Here is a 20000-nt window from a genome sequence, read left to right as displayed (position 1 = left end):
ATATGAGGTGAATATTGTTAAATAAGTGAAATATAAACAAATGATGTAGTGGCGCCTGCGTGGAGGTGACGTCACTTCCACTCACATTGATTGTCTGATACAACCATGGACTTACTCTCACATTTATTCCATTTTTGGTGAATATTGGGCGTTATGTACCCTCTGGTGGCTCTCTTCTGAAAGGTAAATGTATATACTTTTTCCCTGGTGGGGGATAATGGGTGTAAAGTGGCTTATAACGTGTGAAATATTGAATATATGGTTTTAAATTTAGCTGGGTCATGGAGTGGCACTAGAGTGAGTATATTGACTGGTACATTTAATTTTAATTATATACAGTGAAAAATTACCTACGATAACTCAAAAGGTCAGTCAAAGTGACTTTTTTCAATTAGGGTCCTTGATTTCCATTGGGTGTCCTTGATTTCCATCGGGGATCTGTGATTTACCAGACTGTGGCCCTGGAGAGTGCCACAGTGCCATGGTACTCACAAATGTTATGGAAAATCCCATAAGTTGAAGAATGAGACGATTTTGCAACATTTTGGAATTTGAGAAAACTTTACGGCAGCCAGTGACTTTGAGTCTAATTAAAGACGAACAATGTAAAGTGAGGAGGAGTTTGAGGTTATTAACTTTATTCAGGTATACATAAATACATAGATTATCATACATAGCAATATATGTGTAGAGAACCTGGGATAACACAAAAAAAAGTCAGTGACTTATTTCCATTGGGGTCCTTTAATAATAATATCTTTATTTCTAGAAGTACATGATACAACTTATACAGACCATAGTTGACATCAATGACATACTACTATATAGAAACCCCCTTGTTATGCGGAACATTGCCCGCAAATTAGGTCAGTTTTGTCCCTAGGATGCAACCCACACCAGTCCACTAACACCCAGGATGCAACCCACACCAGTCCACTAACACCCAGGATGCAACCCACACCAGTCCACTAACACCCAGGATGCAACCCACACTGGTCCACTAGCACCCAGGATGCGACCCACACTGACAGCAAGTGTCTTATGGAAACACGTCGCTAATGTTTTTCAGCCGTACCGCAGATAATTATACATTAATTATATATTAATCAAACCCAACACCCAAAAATATATACAAGTCACACACTGTGGATTTGCTTTGTGCAATGTCCTATTTTTATCGCCTTATATGAGTGGCATGGCTCCCAAAGCGTATTAAGAATTTTACTATGCATAATTGTTTGTGGCCTGATTGAGCTTAGTACAGATACCAAGGGTCTGTAACACTTTTATAGCATTAAACAAGGGACATCTGTACTCTTAAATTTCTGTAGTAACATCTAGCAATAATGAATGAATGGTAATTTCGAGGTCTTCGCACACTTGAATTTAAGAGTAGGCTGTACTGTATATATTACACTTTCACTTGCCACTTTGTATTCACCTGTCATCATATTACTGTAGTGTACAACTGATGTATGAATATGTATTATGTAATGGGTTAAATTTGTGTTAAATGGTTAAACTTTTATTTTCAGATCCTATACTGTATTGAGCTGGTGGCTGTTGCTGTCAAAATTGGACAACAATGGGTTCCTTGTTTCGCAGCGAAGAGATGGCACTCTGCCAGCTCTTCCTTCAAAGTGAATCTGCCTATACATGTGTGTCCGAATTAGGTGAACTGGGATTGGTACAGTTCAGAGATGTAAGTCAGGCAGAGGTGAAATTGCAGAGTGTATTTAAGTACAGTGGTACCTTGACTTGTGAGTTTAATTCGTTCCGTGACCAAGCTCGTAACTCAATTTGCTCATATATCAAGTCAATTTTCCTCATTGAAATTAATTGAAATGCTATTAATCCATTTCAGCCCCCGAAAAACCACCCCAAGATAGGCAGAGATAGGCTTAATTGCTTAACTTACTTGCTCCACTCTTCACTACTCCATCCACCACTACAGTGGACCCCCGGTTAACGATTTTAATCCGTGCAAGAGGGGTAATCGTTATGCGAAATAATCGTTATGTGAATGAATTTTCCCCATAAGAAATAATGGAAATAAAATTAATCCGTGCAAGACACCCAAAAGTATGAAAAAAAAAAATTTTTACCACATGAAATGTTAATTTTAATACACACAAACTGAAAAAGGCATGCACACTTACATGACACTTACTTTTATTGAAGATCTGGTGATGATTGATGGGATGGGAGGAGGGGAGAGCATTATCTTCTTACTGTTTAGAAGGGGAATCCCCTTCCATTAGGACTTGAGGTAGCAAGTCCTTTTCCGGGGTTACTTCCCTTCTTCTTTTAATGCCACTAGGACCAGCTTGAGAGTCACTGGACCTCTGTCGCACAACAAATCTGTCCATAGAGCTCTGTACCTCCCGTTCCTTTACGATTTGTCTAAAATGGGCCACAACATTGTCATTGAAATAGTCACCAGCACGGCTTGCAACAGCTGTGTCAGGGTGATTTTCATCCATAAAGGTTTGCAGTTCAACCCACTGTGCACACATTTCCTTAATTTTTGAAGTAGGCACAATGGATTCCACAACTGGCATAGGCTTCTCAGGGTTAGCCCCAAACCCTTCAAAATCTTTCTTAATTTCCATACTAATTCTCACCCTTTTTACCACAGGGTTGGCACTAGAAGCTTTCTTGGGGCCCATGGTCACTTATTTTCCAGAAACAGCACCGAAAACACTGTAATAATACGAAATATTCCGATTGTATGCTTGGATGTTATTGCGGAGGCTGGCTGGTAAACAATGCCACCGGCGGAACAGGTGAGCGTGGCTCAGGCCGCACATTGGAAGCGTCTCGGACGAAAATCGGTAAGCGGGTTTTTAAGCGGTATGCGAGGCAAAATTTTTGCAATTAAAGTAAGCGGTATGCGAAATAATCGCTATGTGATGCCATCGTTATGCGGGGGTCCACTGTATTACTACTCCACTACTCCATCCACCACTATTACTACTCCACTCACCACCATTACTACTCCACCCACCACCATTACTACTCCACCCACCACCATTACTACTCCACTCACCACTATCAGTACTCCACCCACTGAAGAAACCTCCGTGAGGTAGGTAAATATCACGGAGACCTTCCTTAATGTTTCTGGAAAAAAACTGAGCATTGAAATGGAGGTTACCTCTTCCTCGGATTTATATGAGAACCAAACGGGACGAGGTGCCTCACTACAATCTGAGATTAGTGTGGGAGTATTATCCTTCCAGTTATGTCTTGGAAGAGCACGTGGGATGAAACGAAGTACCGGACATTCCTCTGGGTACAGAGTTGGATTTGACTTCAGATACTCCACCAACTAGTGGCATTGTATCTAAAGCTCGCTCGTAACTTGGATTTTGGCTCACGACTCAAAGCAAAAAATCAATTGAGCAATGGCTCATAACTTGGGAAACTCATGAGTTGGGGTACTCGTAAGTCAAGGTACCACTGTACTCTATTTTACAAAAGAGAATAAAATGTGTATGGTGCATTTGATATCTTCATGTAGATATACCTATTATAAAACATTTTGTACTGTATATTATTGTCAATTTATATGAAAAAATTCATAGTTTAGTTTTAAATCTGAGTAATCAGGTTATTGTGGCAACATTTTGCTCTCCAAGAGCTTTGTGAAGCTGTAACAAATCAAAAGATTGTATGTGTTTGACTGGCCATAAGAATATTCAGGATTATTACATTATAATAATAGTAGTGTACACATGTTTAAAATACTACACAGTATAGTGACACTGGTGGGAATAAACTGTTACTTTTTTTAGCACTTATTATGTCATAATTGCAATATGTTTTAAGCAGTATAAGTACATACTTTATACATTGAAATATGTACAGTAATGATCTAAATAAAGTAATTAATTGTTTGAATGTATATACAGTGGTACCTCGAGTTATGAACTTAATTTGTTCCAGAAGGCTGTTCGAGTGCCGTTACCAAATGAATTTGTTCCCTTAAGGAATAATGTAAATTAGATGAGTCCGTTTCAGACCCCCAAAAATACACTTACAAAAGCACTTATAAAAATACACTTACATAATTGTTCGAGTTGGGAGCTGTTCGAAACTCGAGGTACCACTGTACTCTGTTCTAATGTAAGTTATCATTTCTGAGTGGGAAAATGGGTGGAGGTAAACAGGAAATTTTCAGAGAAAAATTAAAAGGAAAGGCAATTAGTGTTGTAGCAAGTGAGAGGAAAAAAATATCCTAAAGTTGAAGTGCTGTATAGTATATAGATATAATTATCAGTACGTTGTGAAAGCTGCTGTGTAATCAGAATTAACTACCACATATCGCGGCTTATTAGACGCATGCTTTTTCCCATAAGATCTCTCCAAAAACCACCCTGCGTCCTATAAACTGAAGGGCAGTGATGGGAGCTATAAGTTTGGGGTGTGGAGTGGGCTGTAGCTCTCCCAGTTACATCTGATGCCAAACCATTAAAACTAAAACAAGTCTTATAAATTTCAAAATATGCTAAGTCATATAGTACAGTATGTATAGTATTTACATTTCACAGTGTCTGTCAGTTCTGGCTGTACTTAATGTTTGTATCTTTTGTTTTGCAGCTTAATCCTGATGTGAATGCCTTTCAACGAAAATTTGTTAATGAGGTTCGTCGTTGTGATGAAATGGAAAGGAAACTACGATACTTAGAACGTGAGATTCGTAAAGATGGTATTCCAGTCCTTGATACTGGTGAGAACCCTGAAGCTCCCATGCCTAGGGAAATGATTGATTTGGAGGTAAGCCTCTAGTTATTTCTGCATATGTCTTGATTTGCTAGGAAAAGTGATTAATTTGGAGGCGAGAATGCTTACACTTATGACATGTAATCTAGTTTCTTTTCAAAAAACTTTTCCTTGTTTGAAAATAAAGAATCACATGCACTTTAGTATTAAGTGTATAACCCCTTGTTTTATAAATGTAACTCTGTATCATGATCAGATCAATTATTTTGCTGTAGTTTTAAGGAGTATCCAAGGACCCTTTTTAAGCAGGTAATTTAAACAGGTAAAGTTTGAAAAGCTAGAAAATGAACTGAAGGAAGTCAACAGCAATGCTGAGGCACTCAAGCGAAACTACCTCGAACTGACAGAGTTGAAGCACATCCTCAAGAAGACCCAGGTCTTCTTTGATGAGGTATGTTAATGCTCATGTTTTGTAGGTAGCTTTTGTCATCCTAACTTAGTTGATATCACTGCTTTCATCACTCTCTACTACAGTTTTTTCAACAAACTGCTAACTAGGTAACTCTATGCCTGCTAATATTAATTGGCTTAACATTAACATTGGTATGTTTTGAGTTAGTACATTTCACTTTTATTGTAGTGAATTTTATGAATGTTTTTTGGAAGATCATTTTATTGTAATACATATACGATACTTAAGTTCTAATGCCAAATATCCTTTATTCAGAGTCAAAATAGATTTTATTTACAAAAATGTTCATAAAGATTTACTTTATATTTTAACTACATAAGTTGGAATTTTTTTTATTGTAAGCTACTTCAATGAATAATGTATATATTAGACTGTACAAATCAGAATTTGGATAGTTATGCATTTGCTGATTGTGTGTGAGATACATCAGTTTTGTATGTACTGCAATCACAATTTGTCTGCAGAGGTTAAAATCTTGGCTCCTACCCCATTAAGTTTCATTGGCATTACTGGTGTGTGGCTTTACTCCTGCCATATCTGTATTTAAAACTCCATATGCAGTTTGCTTCCAGGGATGTGCAACAATCCTGTCACACGAGTGTGAAGTGGAAGGCTGTTAAATGTTGATTAATTCTTGCGAGATTTCTGGTCTTTCTCATACACATGTGAAATTGCTGGCAGATTTTACTAACTGAAAATGCTTTCTGCATACACTTAATAGCCCTTATTCTTTTTTTTTTTTTTTTACAAGTCGGCCGTCTCCCACCGAGGCAGGGTGACCCAAAAAGAAAGGAAATCCCCAAAAAGAAAATACTTTCATCATCATTCAACACTTTCACTTTATTCCTGTTATATTTCTCTAATTTAGAAGATCTGGTCTGAGCCAAGGCACAGGTACACACAAGTACAATTATCGTACATAGGTTACCTAGGTTAATCCAAAAAAGTCGGTGACTTATTTCCATTGGGGTCCTTGTATGAGTACTTCCAAGTCTAGTTCATTCTATCTGCCTGTTTCTGAGGCCTTTATTTGAAGTCTTTCCTGTCTGCACTATCAAAACCAAGATGACAGTAGTGCTGTTCTGTCATGTACATGACTACTGCATATTATTGGTTTTGATAGTAGGTAACAAGTCTCAATGATAATTTTGTAAAATGTGGTTTAACCTTACTCCAAGAGTTTCAAACTTTAGTTTGTTTGAAGGACAGTTTAATTTCAAAGCAATAAACTCTATTATTCACTGAAAGTTTTGGCAAAGGATGTGAAGATCGGTTCACTTGAGGACCAGTGTCGCTGCCCAGCTAACAAGACTAATTGATTTAGTCAGATCTAACTGACATCTAAGATTCTAGACACTCATTCAGAACACATTAATACATGCAACCGATTCTTGAAAAAAGCGCCCGATGTATTCTCACATAAAATACAAGCTAAAATTAAAGAAGTTTAAAGGAGTGTGTCCTAACTGATGCCAGAACTAAGGGACCAGGAAGAATCCAAGCTAGCTATCACTGAAGACCAAGGGTGGATATTATAATACTGTATAAAATATTAGGAGCAAAGGGCTAGTAACCCCTTCTCCTGTACACATTTCTAAAGTTGAAAAGAGAGACTTTTTTTTTTTTTTTTTTTGGGTCGTGCTGCCTTGGTGGGATATGGCCAGTTGATGGAAAAAAAAATTATATAAAAGATTTGAGTAGGCAAGAGTTGGCTCTTTACCATAGCTGAAATAAGGATACAAGTATATTAAAAGGAAGAGACCTAAGCAAGAATTAGCTCATTTTTTTTCCTCCCCCTTCCTCCCCTCAATCCTCTGCAGATTCAAATATGTAATTCCAAACATGCAGTATATACATATTTTGTTTATTAAAAAACATTTTCAAATGGATTATGATCATTTGTAATTTATTTAAATATTGTGGTCATTTGTAATTTATTTTAATGGTCATTGTAATTTTGTATATTTTTTAATTGTGTATATCTTAATTATAGTAAATATAGAACATTTAATTAGAACATTTGCAGATTATTTTATTACAGTGGCCATTACTATTGTATATCTCTTTGTACAAATGCTCTCATTAAATTAATTCTTATGGGTTTGTGCAAACTTGTCCTGTCTTATCTACCAGTAATAGAAAAACTTTAATAATAATGTCATGGAGAATTGTTTGTATGAAATTTTAATTTGTGAGATTAACGTGGGATACGTTTTGTAAATAATACTTGAGTGGTATGTAAAATGTACAATATCTTTTTCATGGATGATTGGCTTAAAACTACATATAACAGATTTTTACATTATGATCTACATTATAAATTTAATTTAGAGATTTGTGGGTATTACTGCATAGTATGTGAAAATGTTTGTAGTTAGATTACAGTAGGGTTGTATTTGAATCTTTGTAGACCGGTCAAGTGATTTTTCAGATATTCTGTATTCTGTTTTTTACAGTATTGTAATGTATTTATAACTGTGTGTAAGAGGTGTGGTATAAAATAGCTATGTGTGAAATAAGACATAACACAGTACATATTAGGATATTTTAATGAGGGAAGTTTTTGCCATGTATGGCACAGTTCTATTTTTTTTTCTTCAACGAACCAGCTGTATCCCATCAAGGCAGGGTGACCTGAAAAGATTGTTTTTTATCTGGTTTTATTTAGCAGGCAGTGTATTATTAAGGAATGTAAATAAGGAGTGTTATCATTAATGAAGTTAATTATAAGGCATCACATTTTTTATACATGTTGTGCAAGAATGGTATATAATAGCGACAAGATGAAATTAAGACACGTGCAACATCTGGGTATCTTTATTGTAGACGTTTCGCCATCCAGTGGCTTTATCAATACAAATTCTAGGACATAACTTGAAGACAGTAGGACTATATACAGAAGATGAGGTAATCAGTCCCTCAACCTTGGAGTAGGTGCAAAGAGCACCGTAGTTGTGTAGATTCTGAAGCAGTAGCAAGGAGCCTGGCGCTTATGTAGTAAAGTCAGGTGCAGCAGACGAGGGCATAGTCACTGGTAGGCGGGATTCCCCAGTGGAAGTAGGTCCTTCCCAAAGAGATGGGTTAGTTGTAGTAGCAGTTGTCGTAGTCGTGAAGGTTATGTACATGTCCTCAGAATCAAGATTCCACTTGTGCGTTCCACTTTCACGGGCTTCAAACATTCGCGAATGCCCAGCTGCCCAATCATATTTAAAATATGTCATTACATTTTTTTTTTTTTTTAACAAGTCGGCCGTCTCCCACCGAGGCAGGGTGACCCAAAAAGAAAGAAAAAATCCCCAAAAAGAAAATACTTTCATCATCATTCAACACTTTCACCACACTCACACATAATCACTGTTTTTGCAGAGGTGCTCAGAATACAACAGTTTAGAAGCATATACATATAAAGATACACAACATATCCCTCCAAACTGCCATTATCCCAAACCCCTCTTTTAAAGTGCATGCATTGTACTTCCCATTTCCAGGACTCAAGTCCGACTATATAAAAATAACTGGTTTCCCTGAATCCCTTCGCTAAATATTACCCTGCTCACACTCCAACAGATCGTCAGGTCCCAAGTACCATTCGTCTCCATTCACTCCTATCTAACACGCTCATGCATGCTTGCTGGAAATCCAAGCCCCTCGCCCACAAAGCCTCCTTTACCCCCTCCCTCTAACCTTTTCGAGGATGACCCCTACCCCGCCTTCCTTTCCCTATAGATTTATACGCTTTCCATGTTATTCTACTTTGATCCATTCTCTCTAACTGACCAAATCACCTAAACAACCCCTCTTCAGCCCTCTGACTAATACTTTTATTAACTCCGCACCTTCTCCTAATTTCCACACTCTGAATTTTCTGCATAATATTTACACCACACATTGCTCTTAGACAGGACATCTCCACTGCCTCCAACTGTCTCCTTGCTGCTGCATTTACCACCCAAGCTTCACACCCATATAAGTGTTGGTACCACTATACTTTCATACATTCCCTTCTTTGCCTCCATAGATAACGTTCTTTGTCTCCACATATACCTCAACGCACTGCTCGCCTTTTTTCCTTCATCAATTCTGTGATTAACCTCATCCTTCATAAATCCATCTGCTGACATGTCAACTCCCAAATATCTGAAAACATTCACTTCTTCCATATTCCTCCTCTCCAATATGATATCCAATTTTTCTTTAAATCATTTGATACCCTCATCACCTTACTCTTTTCTATGTTCACTTTTAACTTTCTACCTTTACACACACTCCCAAACTCATCCATTAACCTTTGCAGTTTTTCATTAGAATCTCCCATAAGCACAGTATCATCAGCAAAAAGTAACTGCATCAATTCCCATTTTGTATTTGATTCCCTATAATTTAATCCCACCCTCTCCCGAACACCCTAGCATTACATATGTTAGGAATTGTGGTGGTGGCAGGGTTTGTTTGGAGATAGGACAAAATAGTCCTTCAATGTGACACTAATATCAACTCATTGGCTTATTTATCTATCACAATTCATCTAATAAGACATAATAAACAATATTAATAACATAGAAACATGACACATACTCTAGAATGAATAAAATATGTCATAAAGTATGTCACGAGTGTTGCGTTGTTGTTGTTGGGTGTATCAAGGCCACTGAGAGCATAAGCCTTACATAGTGGTAGTGAAGGCGGCAGCAGAAGCGGTCGAGACGGCGGTGTTGTCAGTCACCCTATATAACTCCAACAACATTGGGTGAGTTAGGTTCATGCTGTCCTTTTTGTATCGATTAATCGCTTAACTTACATGCTACACTGTTAATGCTACACTTTATTGCTGGCTGGCACTATAGCCTTTATCGACTCGTGCTGCTTTAGTATCGTACATATTGTAGAATCACTGAATCACTGAGGAAGGCTCATTCTCCCCTCTCTTCCTCCTCCACTTTGGTACTCTGTTATGAGTTTTCTTGAATTCTATAGTCTTTTTCACCTTCTTTACCAAAGGGCTGGCACAAGTACAATATTTTACAATGTTTTCATGTGTTGTATGATTGTTCATGGTTTGATAGGTTAAGGAAGCAGTATTGTTAGACTAAGTAACTGCTATTATTATATTTCCCTACAATATATTTGTGCACCAACCATTCGCGATTTTTCAACATTCGCTAGGTTCTTGATCCCCTAACCTTCACGAATGTGAAGGGAGACCTGTAAACACTTTCACCATTATTCACACTGTCTTGCCAGAGGTGCACATACGACAGTTTAGATATCCCTCAAAACAGCAAATCTCCCAAACCCTGCTTTAGAGTACAGGCACTGTACCTCCCATCTCCAGGACTCAAGGCCTGCTAACTGGTTCCCCTGAATCTGTTCACAAAATATTACCCTGCTAATATTCCAACAGCTCGTCAAGCCCCAAAAATCACTTGTCTCCATTCCTATCGTGCACGCTCGCACATGCCTGCTGTATGTCCAAGCCCTTTGTGCACACAGCTTTCTTAACCCCCTCCCTCCCATCCTTTCCTAGGATGATCCCTATGCTGCCTTCCCTCCACTTTATATCATTTTCTTTAGTATAATGGGTTGACAAAGACATTAGCTTGGATAGACACAAAGACCATTATTGACAACATATCACCCACACAGTGGGCTTTATCAAGTCAGAGATAGATTTGGCAACATCTAAATTAAAATTTTTAAGGTTCAAATGAATAATTTGCAAATTATAATTTAATATACTGTATATTTAATGTATTACAGTATTAAAAATCTTGCCATTTCTTACATACCGTATTTTATGACGAACAAGATGCGCTGGTGTTGAGGATTTCCCCCAGTTCTGACTGGCTAAATTTTGGAAAAAAGATAAATGGCACTTTGGCCTCCAAGATGCTGGGTAAATTTAAGAGACTCATTTTGGGAAAATACTTTTAACCTGAGTTTTGGCTTTCATCATCTTAAGTTAGAGCATATAGAAGTGTATAAAAATAAAAAAAAGTTTGGTTCATACTTTATAGTTTGAAGGATATTTAACTGGGTGTCAACTCATAGGAGGTTTAATCTGCTAGAAGGTTGAAAATATTCCTCTATAGATGTTGAGCTTTATTTTAATGTTTTATGTTATAATAATCAGCAACAAAGGCTTATTAATGTAGATTTTCTAACACTGTTAATATTTGTTTTGATGTTGATAGTTTTCTTGTACATACTTAGCATGCATATTTTTTTTTTTCAATGAACTAGCCGTATCCCACCAAAGCAGGGTGACCTAAAATGAAAAACAAAAGTTTTTCTTTTAAAATTTAGTAAGTTACACAGGAGAAGGGGTTACTAGCCCCTTGCTCCTTAGCATGCAAATGTTTTGCTAAATTTGTTCTTGAATGTTTCACGGTACCAACTATTTAGTACTGTAAAGCAGATTTTTTTTTTTTCTTTTAGGATTTTTCTTTAACATTTAGCACTAAACCTTTTTCCTTGTAAGACTAAGCCATTGCTATTCCAGATGTTTTAAAGTTTACTGCCTGTAATAATTGCACAACTAGTAACTATCTGGAATTTTGTCAAAATCCTGTGGTGTTTTTTCACCCAAGCACTGACATCCAAAACCACCACTACCACAGGCTCTGTACCCCCCAAACCTTCCTTACGACCAAGAAGTTTATTTTGACGACGATGAGCGAATAAATCTGCTGATGGACACGTCGCTTCACCATCTCATGCATATTGGGTAACTAGTGTGCTGAGGCTGCTGCTTTGTCAAAATTGTTTCAAAGATTTTTTTTTCTTTTCTTCTCAATACATATGGCAGAGTGTCTTGGGAGTTTTTGAAAAAAAAAAAAAAGTTGTGCCTGGTTTGGAAACAAGGGCATCTGTTGGAAATTCCCCTGAGTGAGCAGAGGAAAAGTAAGCTCAAATATTGTCGATATGATAGCTTTCTCTTGACACTTACCTGATCCAGGTAACTGCCTCTCCCTGTTTTTCCCAGCAGATGCCCTTGTTTGAATATTCTGTAATTGCACAATTGACAAGCTTCAGTTGAAGGTAAGGGCTTAGTGTATTGAAACTGTTATGCAACAACTATGACAATATCCACCTAGACTAACAAATTGGTTATGTGAAGTATTGACAAGATTAATCTTTTGTCTCCAGCTTTATGTGAACCATAATTAAAATGAGTCTGTATTAATTCATAATTTTATCCGTTATTTAATAATTGCAACTCAGTGGGTTGAGATTGAACACCAGAATCCTGGTAGTGTGTGCTAAGTGTAGTATGCCCAGGTGTGTTTAGAGTTGTTATTTAGATGTATGTATTCACAGACTATCTTGAATTTAATAACTGGAGTAATGAATCCTACAGATCTTGAACTTCCCATCCCAATAGTCCTGAATTGACCTACAGTATTACTACCACCACTCACACTAAAATAATTACACAAATAACCCGCACATAGGAGAGAGAAGCTTATGACAACGTTTTGGTCTGACTTGGACCATTTACAAAATCACTTTGTAAATGGTCCAAGTTGGACCGAAATTTCGTCGTAAGCTCCTCTCTTCTATGTGCGGGTTATTTGTGTATTGTTCCAGTCACGGTATTGTGCCATTTTGTTCTTCTGAACAATTACGTTTGGATAGTTTAGTCTGAGAGTTTTGATAGTGTTGCTGATATAGTACGTACCAACTTGGGTGCATGAAAGTTTGTCTTCATTTGACTTTATAATTGCAAATAAATTCTCACATACCACAGAACAGGTGGGGTTTGAACCCATTTTTGCATCGTGTTATTCTGATTTTGTGAGTCGTAAGTTCTCACATTTCAAGACACACGAGGAAGGGTTTGCCTTGGCCTCAAATTGCTGTCCCTATGGGTGTGTGGCCAGATCATTACAGTCGACCCCCAAAATTCACGGTGCTTCTTATTTGTGGGATTTGTTTATCCAACATTTTTACTGATGGGTAACCCATGATTAGATTTTGTTAATTGTAGTTGTATCTAGACTCAAAATTTCTATAATTCTGGCGTGAGGCCTGGTCATGGACTGGGCTGCGGGGGTATTGAGCCCCGGAACATCCTCCAGGTATACCTCCAGGCACACAATCTGAATGACAGTTGTTACTACTGTACTGTATACTGTACTGAAGGGTATGCATGTCTGTTTTTTGCAGTGTGTGAATTTACATATGCATGTGTGTATACACTTTTAAACATATATGTGTAGATTCTTCTATACATGTATATACACACTTCTATACTTTCATGTACAGCTGCACATTATTTTCTTTATTAACACATTGACCATTTCCCACCAAGGCAGGGTGGCCTGCCTTGGTGGCCTGCCTGTAGTGTAAGCATGCCAGAGGCATGCTTACACTACAGTTATAAAACTGTAACATTAACAGCCCTCCTTCAGAGTGCAGACACTGTATTCCCATCTCCAGGACTCAAGTCCAGCCTGTCGGTTTCCCTGAATCCCTTCATAAATGTTACCTTGCTCACATTCCAACAGCACATCAAGTCCTAAAAAACCATTTGTCTCCATTCACTCCTATCAGATACGCTCGTGCATTATTGCTGGGAGTTCGAACCCCTCGCACACACAGCCTCTTTTATCCCCTCCCTCCAACCTTTCCTAGGCCAACCCCTACCCCACCTTCCCTCCAACCTTTCCTAGGCTGACCCCTACCCCACCTACCCTCCACTACAGATTTATACACTCTTGAAGTCATGCTATTTTGTTTCATGCTCTCTACATGTCCGAACCACCTCAACAACCCTTCCTCAGCCCTCTGGATAATAGTTTTGGTAATCCCGCACCTCCTAATTTTCAAACTACGAATTCTCTGCGTTATATTCACACCAAACATTGCCCTCAGACATGACATCTCCACTGCCTCCAGCCTTCTCCTTGTTGCAGTATTCACCACCCATGTTTCACACCAATATAAGTGTGTTGGTATAACTATACTCTCATACATTCCCCTCTTTGCTTCCATGTACAAAGTTCTTCGTCTCGGTCCGACTTGGACCATTGACAAAGTCACACTTTGACTGTGACTTTGTCAATGGTCCAAGTTGGACCGAAACGTCGTCGTAAGCTTCTCTCTTTTATGTGCGGGTTATTTGTGTATTGTTCCAGTCACGGTATTGTGCCTTTTTGTTATTTATTCGTCTCCACAGACTCCTAAGTGCACCACTCACCCTTTTTCCCTTGTCAATTCTATGATTCACCTCATCTTTAATAGACCCATCTGCTGACACGTCCACTCCTAAATATCTGAATACATTCACCTCCTCCATTCTCTCTCCCTCCAGTCTAATATCCAATCTTTTGCCACCTAATTTTTTTGTTATCCTCATCACCTTACTCTTTCCTATTCACTGCACATGTAATCTATCTACAGTGGTACCCTGGGTTTCGGCCATAATTCGTTCCAGAAGGCTGTTTGAGTGCCATTACCGAACGAATTTGTTCCCATAAGGAATAATGTAAATTAAATTAGTCCATTTCAGACCCCCAAAAATACACTTACAAAAGCATTTACAATAATACACTTACATAATTCTTCGAGTTGGGAGCTGTATGAAACTTGGGGTACCACTGTATAATTGCCCAGTTAAGTTTGCATGTGGCGAGCTTAAGCATTTGTAGACTGTTTCAGTACATTGTGTAGACAGCCAGACAGACAGATAAAAGAACTATGATGTACACTGTTCTTGTGGAAACTGTGTAAACTTTAATTAGCAAATCCATCCAAAAAGTAGCAAATCTGTTGCTACTATTAAGACAATACTCTACATGATTATTACAGTAATTTGCACTGTCGGTATGTATATGTGAATTACATAGTCTTAAATGAGTGTCTTAAGGTAAGTGGAGTGTGCTTGCTTTTCCAACAGCAGTTTTTGTTACGATTTAGACAGCACAGTTGATCACAGCAGTGGGATTCAACTTCATTTTTTTTTTTTTTTTTTTTTTTTTTTTTTTTTTTTTTTTTTTTTTTTTTTTTTTTTTTTTTTTTCGTGTGTAGCCTTCCCTTCATGTTTTTGTAGTTCCACGACAAGGGTAGAGCATCTTTTCATTTAAAATATGCATGGGCTTTTCTAAGTTGCAGTTTTGTTCTAGACATACTAGAGGGTACTAAACTATTTGGTAGTTTTGGTGAAGTTTGATAGTATTTTTAATGAGTTATGGAATAGTTAATTTGATTTAAGATATTTGCTTTTGCATAAACTTTAATTTTAATGAAATTTTTACTTAAATCCAGTATCTGAATCTCTTAGAGATTTCTGCAGTGAGTGGAAGTTTATTTATTGATAGCAAAGGTGAAAAGCTAGCAGGAGAAAAAAAATTACCATTTAAAAAAGTAGTAATGATTGAAAAATGATAAGCTAATAATAAAATGGGTGTGCAGTTGTCAATAAATTTTGATGACAAAGGCTCGGTATTATTATGACGCTCAGAAAAAGTGGTTCGGTAGAGAGTGGAGGAACTGAATGGATTTCAAATATGATTGGGTTTGTGAAAATGCTTTCTAATACATGTACATGGTTTCATTTTAAAGTTAGGCCAAGTGAACATTATTATTATTTTTTTTTTTTTTTATTATCACACTGGCCAATTCCCACCAAGGCAGGGTGGCCCGAAAAAGAAAAACTTTCACCATCATTCACTCCATCACTGTCTTGCCAGAAGGGTGCTTTACACTACAGTTTTTAAACTGCAACATTAACACCTCTCCTTCAGAGTGCAGGCACTGTACTTCCCATCTCCAGGACTCAAGTCCGGCCTGCCGGTTTCCCTGAACCCCTTCATAAATGTTACTTTGCTCACACTCCAACAGCACGTCAAGTATTAAAAACCATTTGTCTCCATTCACTCCTATCAAACACACTCACACATGCCTGCTGGAAGTCCAAGCCCCTCGCACACAAAACCTTTACCCCCTCTCTCCAACCTTTCCTAGGCCGACCCCTACCCCGCCTTCCTTCCACTACAGACTGATACACTCTTGAAGTCATTCTGTTTCGCTCCATTCTCTCTACATGTCCGAACCACCTCAACAACCCTTCCTCAGCCCTCTGGACAACAGTTTTGGTAACCCCGCACCTCCTCCTAACTTCCAAACTACGAATTCTCTGCATTATATTCACACCACACATTGCCCTCAGACATGACATCTCCACTGCCTCCAGCCTTCTCCTCGCTGCAACATTCATCACCCATGCTTCACACCCATATAAGAGCGTTGGTAAAACTATACTCTCATACATTCCCCTCTTTGCCTCCAAGGACAAAGTTCTTTGTCTCCACAGACTCCTAAGTGCACCACTCACTCTTTTCCCCTCATCAATTCTATGAGTCACCTCATCTTTCATAGACCCATCCGCTGACACGTCCACTCCCAAATATCTGAATACATTCACCTCCTCCATACTCTCTCCCTCCAATCTGATATTCAATCTTTCATCACCTAATCTTTTTGTTATCCTCATAACCTTACTCTTTCCTGTATTCACCTTTAATTTTCTTCTTTTGCACACCCTACCAAATTCATCCACCAATCTCTGCAACTTCTCTTCAGAATCTCCCAAGAGCAGTGTCATCAGCAAAGAGCAGCTGTGACAACTCCCACTTTGTGTGTGATTCTTTATCTTTTAACTCCACGCCTCTTGCCAAGACCCTCGCATTTACTTCTCTTACAACCCCATCTATAAATATATTAAACAACCACGGTGACATCACACATCCTTGTCTAAGGCCTACTTTTACTGGGAAAAAATTTCCCTCTTTCCTACATACTCTAACATATGGTTGCTAAATGACACTTCTTTGTAACAGGGAAGAGCATTTCACATAGTACATGTGAGAATGGCAGTGTAGGACCCCTATGCCTCAACAGACAAAATTTTTACACCAATGTCCCATAATTTCTTTTCTCTCTCTCCCTGTAAATAGAGGAAGAGAAGTGTCTCTGAGCACATTCATTTTGACATTCAGTTGTGAGAGGGAGTGATTATTTGAATATGTAAAACACTAGTATAATCAGTTAAGAGCTAGAGATATAATACAGAATGAGCATGTGTGATATTAGGTGTGACAAAGCACAGTATGCATGTAAAACAAAAGATGGTGTGGAAATGAACAATATTAAACTGCAGCAGGAAGTAAAGATTGATTGGTTTTTAACTGGCAGCAGTTCTCCATATACCTGTTATGTGAAAGGGCTGAAATGCTGCTTTGGATGTTATGCTAGTTATGGTATCAACATTAGGGAGTACATTGTGAGTAGTCTGGTTTTGCTCGTTACTATTTTTTTTTTTTTTTATTAACACACTGGCCGATTCCCACCAAGGCAGGGTGGCCTGAAAAAAGAAAAACTTTCACCATCATTCACTCCATCACTGTCTTGCCAGAAGGGTGCTTTACACTACAGTTTTTAAACTGCAACATTAACACCCCTCCTTCAGAGTGCAGGCACTGTACTTCCCATCTCCAGGACTCAAGTCCGGCCTGCCGGTTTTCCTGAATCCCTTCATAAATGTTACTTTGCTCACACTCCAACAGCACATCAAGTATTAAAAACCATTTGTCTCCATTCACTCCTATCAAACACGCTCACGCATGCCTGCTGGAAGTCCAAGCCCCTCGCACACAAAACCTCCTTTACCCCCTCCCTCCCACCTTTCCTAGGCCGGCCCCTACCCCGCCTTCCTTCCACTACAGACTGATACACTCTTGAAGTCATTCTGTTTCGCTCCATTCTCTCTACATGTCCGAACCACCTCAACAACCCTTCCTCAGCCCTCTGGACAACAGTTTTGGTAATCCCGCACCTCCTCCTAACTTCCAAACTACGAATTCTCTGCATTATATTCACACCACACATTGCCCTCAGACATGACATCTCCACTGCCTCCAGCCTTCTCCTCGCTGCAACATTCATCACCCATGCTTCACACCCATATAAGAGCGTTGGTAAAACTATACTCTCATACATTCCCCTCTTTGCCTTCAAGGACAAAGTTCTTTGTCTCCACTATTCTTTTTATCTTTAAAATATTTTTCTATCTTCACCACATGGAAATGAGAAACTGGGTTATAATATGTAGACTTGCATATATTACTAAATGAAAGTTTTTTTTTTTTTGGGTCACCCTGCCTTGGAGGGAGATGGTCAGTGTGTTAAAAAATAATTACTAAATGTAAAAAGAGGTGTTTCTTCTCTTTTGGGTCACACTACCTCAGTGGGAGACGGCCGGTGTGTTAAAAGAAAATGTATGTGTGCATGCATATTCACAATGCATGTGCATCTGCATATGGTTAAGTTTGTATGAGTGGGTGAGCATAGTATGTTCCAAAAGTTGCTGTGTTATGATGAGTAATGATATCAGTCAGTTCTTGTGTAAAACATTCCTTGCATCAGGTGTTGTTTTAGCTGTATTCTTTTTTTCATTCTTTCTTACATCGTGTTTTTTCATGTTGGCTTGGAAATGGATATAATTTTATTCAATAATACCCACTGTTGCTTCATGCTTGAGGATTGGCCTGATGTTGTGTGTGTGATGTGCAGTGCTTGAATGATTGCCTGTTTTTTTTCCATCATGTTACTGCTAATTGAGGTGACTTCAAAAAATAATCTGTCATTTATTCTTAACTGTCTATCAAGAAATATACCGATATTACAATAAAATGGACCTATTTAAACACATCTCCATGCATTATTCAGATTGCTTGCTACAAATGTATTCTGGTATACAGGTGGTTGCTTTTGGAAAATGAGTTTATGTACCCATTTGTAGTTCTGGGGAGCAAGTATGCTCATGGTATCACATTTTTAGTTTATTGATTTTTAAAGCTCAAAGAGTTTGTATTGCACAACACTACATACAGTGGATCTGTTTCCAGTTGTCATCTTTTCATTACTGTTTTTTTTTTTTTTACCTTTCCAACGCACTGGCCGTCTCCCACTGAGGCAGGATGACCTAAAAAGAAAAAATTAAAGTTTTTTTTCTTTACATTTAGTTATTTATACAGAGGAAGGGGTTACTAGCCCCTATAGTTTGCAGTTGTTGCCTTGTCTCCCTGCTGATGGTGGGAAGAAATCTTCCTTATCTGTTTTCTCACTGTCTTGATGTTCTTGCATATTGTAGTATGTGGTTATTCCATCTCTTTCCTTTTATGTAACAGCAAAGTAATTTCCAGTCTTTTCCGTTATTCATATTTGTTATCTGGAGTCTATTATGTTGCACATCTTCACATTTTTTAATGTGTATAGTATTCGACTATGGTAATGTAAGATATGGGCACCACTTTACAGCCACATGTCTTTTAAATCAGACCATACCACGGGCGGGATTTGAACCCGCTGTCAGAGAGCCTCAAAACTCCAGACCGTCGCATTAGCCACTGGACCAGCTAGCCACAATAAGATTCGTCCAACTAGGTTGTGGCTAGCTTGTCCAGTGGCTAACGCGATGGTCTGGAGTTTTGAGACTCTCTGACCGCGGGTTCAAATCCCGCCCGTGGTATGGTTTGTTTGCAATAGTGTCATTACGATTTCGTGAGTCTTTTAAGTCAGGGTTGAAGGACTCAGTGATTTGTGGCAAGAGTTGCTTGCATTAGTATTCCCATAGCTTGATTTGTATCAGTTTTGCTTCCTCTGGCACATATTCTTATTGCAGATGGGTGAGTGTGAGGTAGTCTACAGAACTATTTGTTACAAGTTACTGTTAATCCACAATTTGTGTCATACATTCTTTGCTACAAGTTTTGGGTTTCATTATTTAACCCTTTGACTGTCG

The 20000-nt window shown here is 38.3% G+C and overlaps 1 protein-coding gene across 1 annotated transcript in view; it reads left to right on the top strand.

Moving 5' to 3' along the window:
• The first annotated feature begins 27 nt into the window (after positions 1–27).
• The window catches only part of LOC128693724 (V-type proton ATPase 116 kDa subunit a 1), a 120562-nt gene continuing 100589 nt past the window's right edge, over positions 28–20000 (top strand). Inside the window, exons 1-4 of the mRNA XM_070091249.1 lie at positions 28–183; positions 1536–1702; positions 4603–4779; positions 5048–5176. Of these exons, the coding sequence (XP_069947350.1) occupies positions 1586–1702; positions 4603–4779; positions 5048–5176 (423 nt within the window). The 5' untranslated portion in view covers positions 28–183; positions 1536–1585. The remainder of the gene's footprint in view (positions 184–1535; positions 1703–4602; positions 4780–5047; positions 5177–20000) is intronic.

This window comes from Cherax quadricarinatus, chromosome 34 (assembly GCF_038502225.1).
Source record: "Cherax quadricarinatus isolate ZL_2023a chromosome 34, ASM3850222v1, whole genome shotgun sequence".
NCBI classification, from domain to species: domain Eukaryota; kingdom Metazoa; phylum Arthropoda; class Malacostraca; order Decapoda; family Parastacidae; genus Cherax; species Cherax quadricarinatus.
Note: the sequence above shows the minus strand (reverse complement) of the source record. Positions and strands in the feature narration are given on the sequence as shown.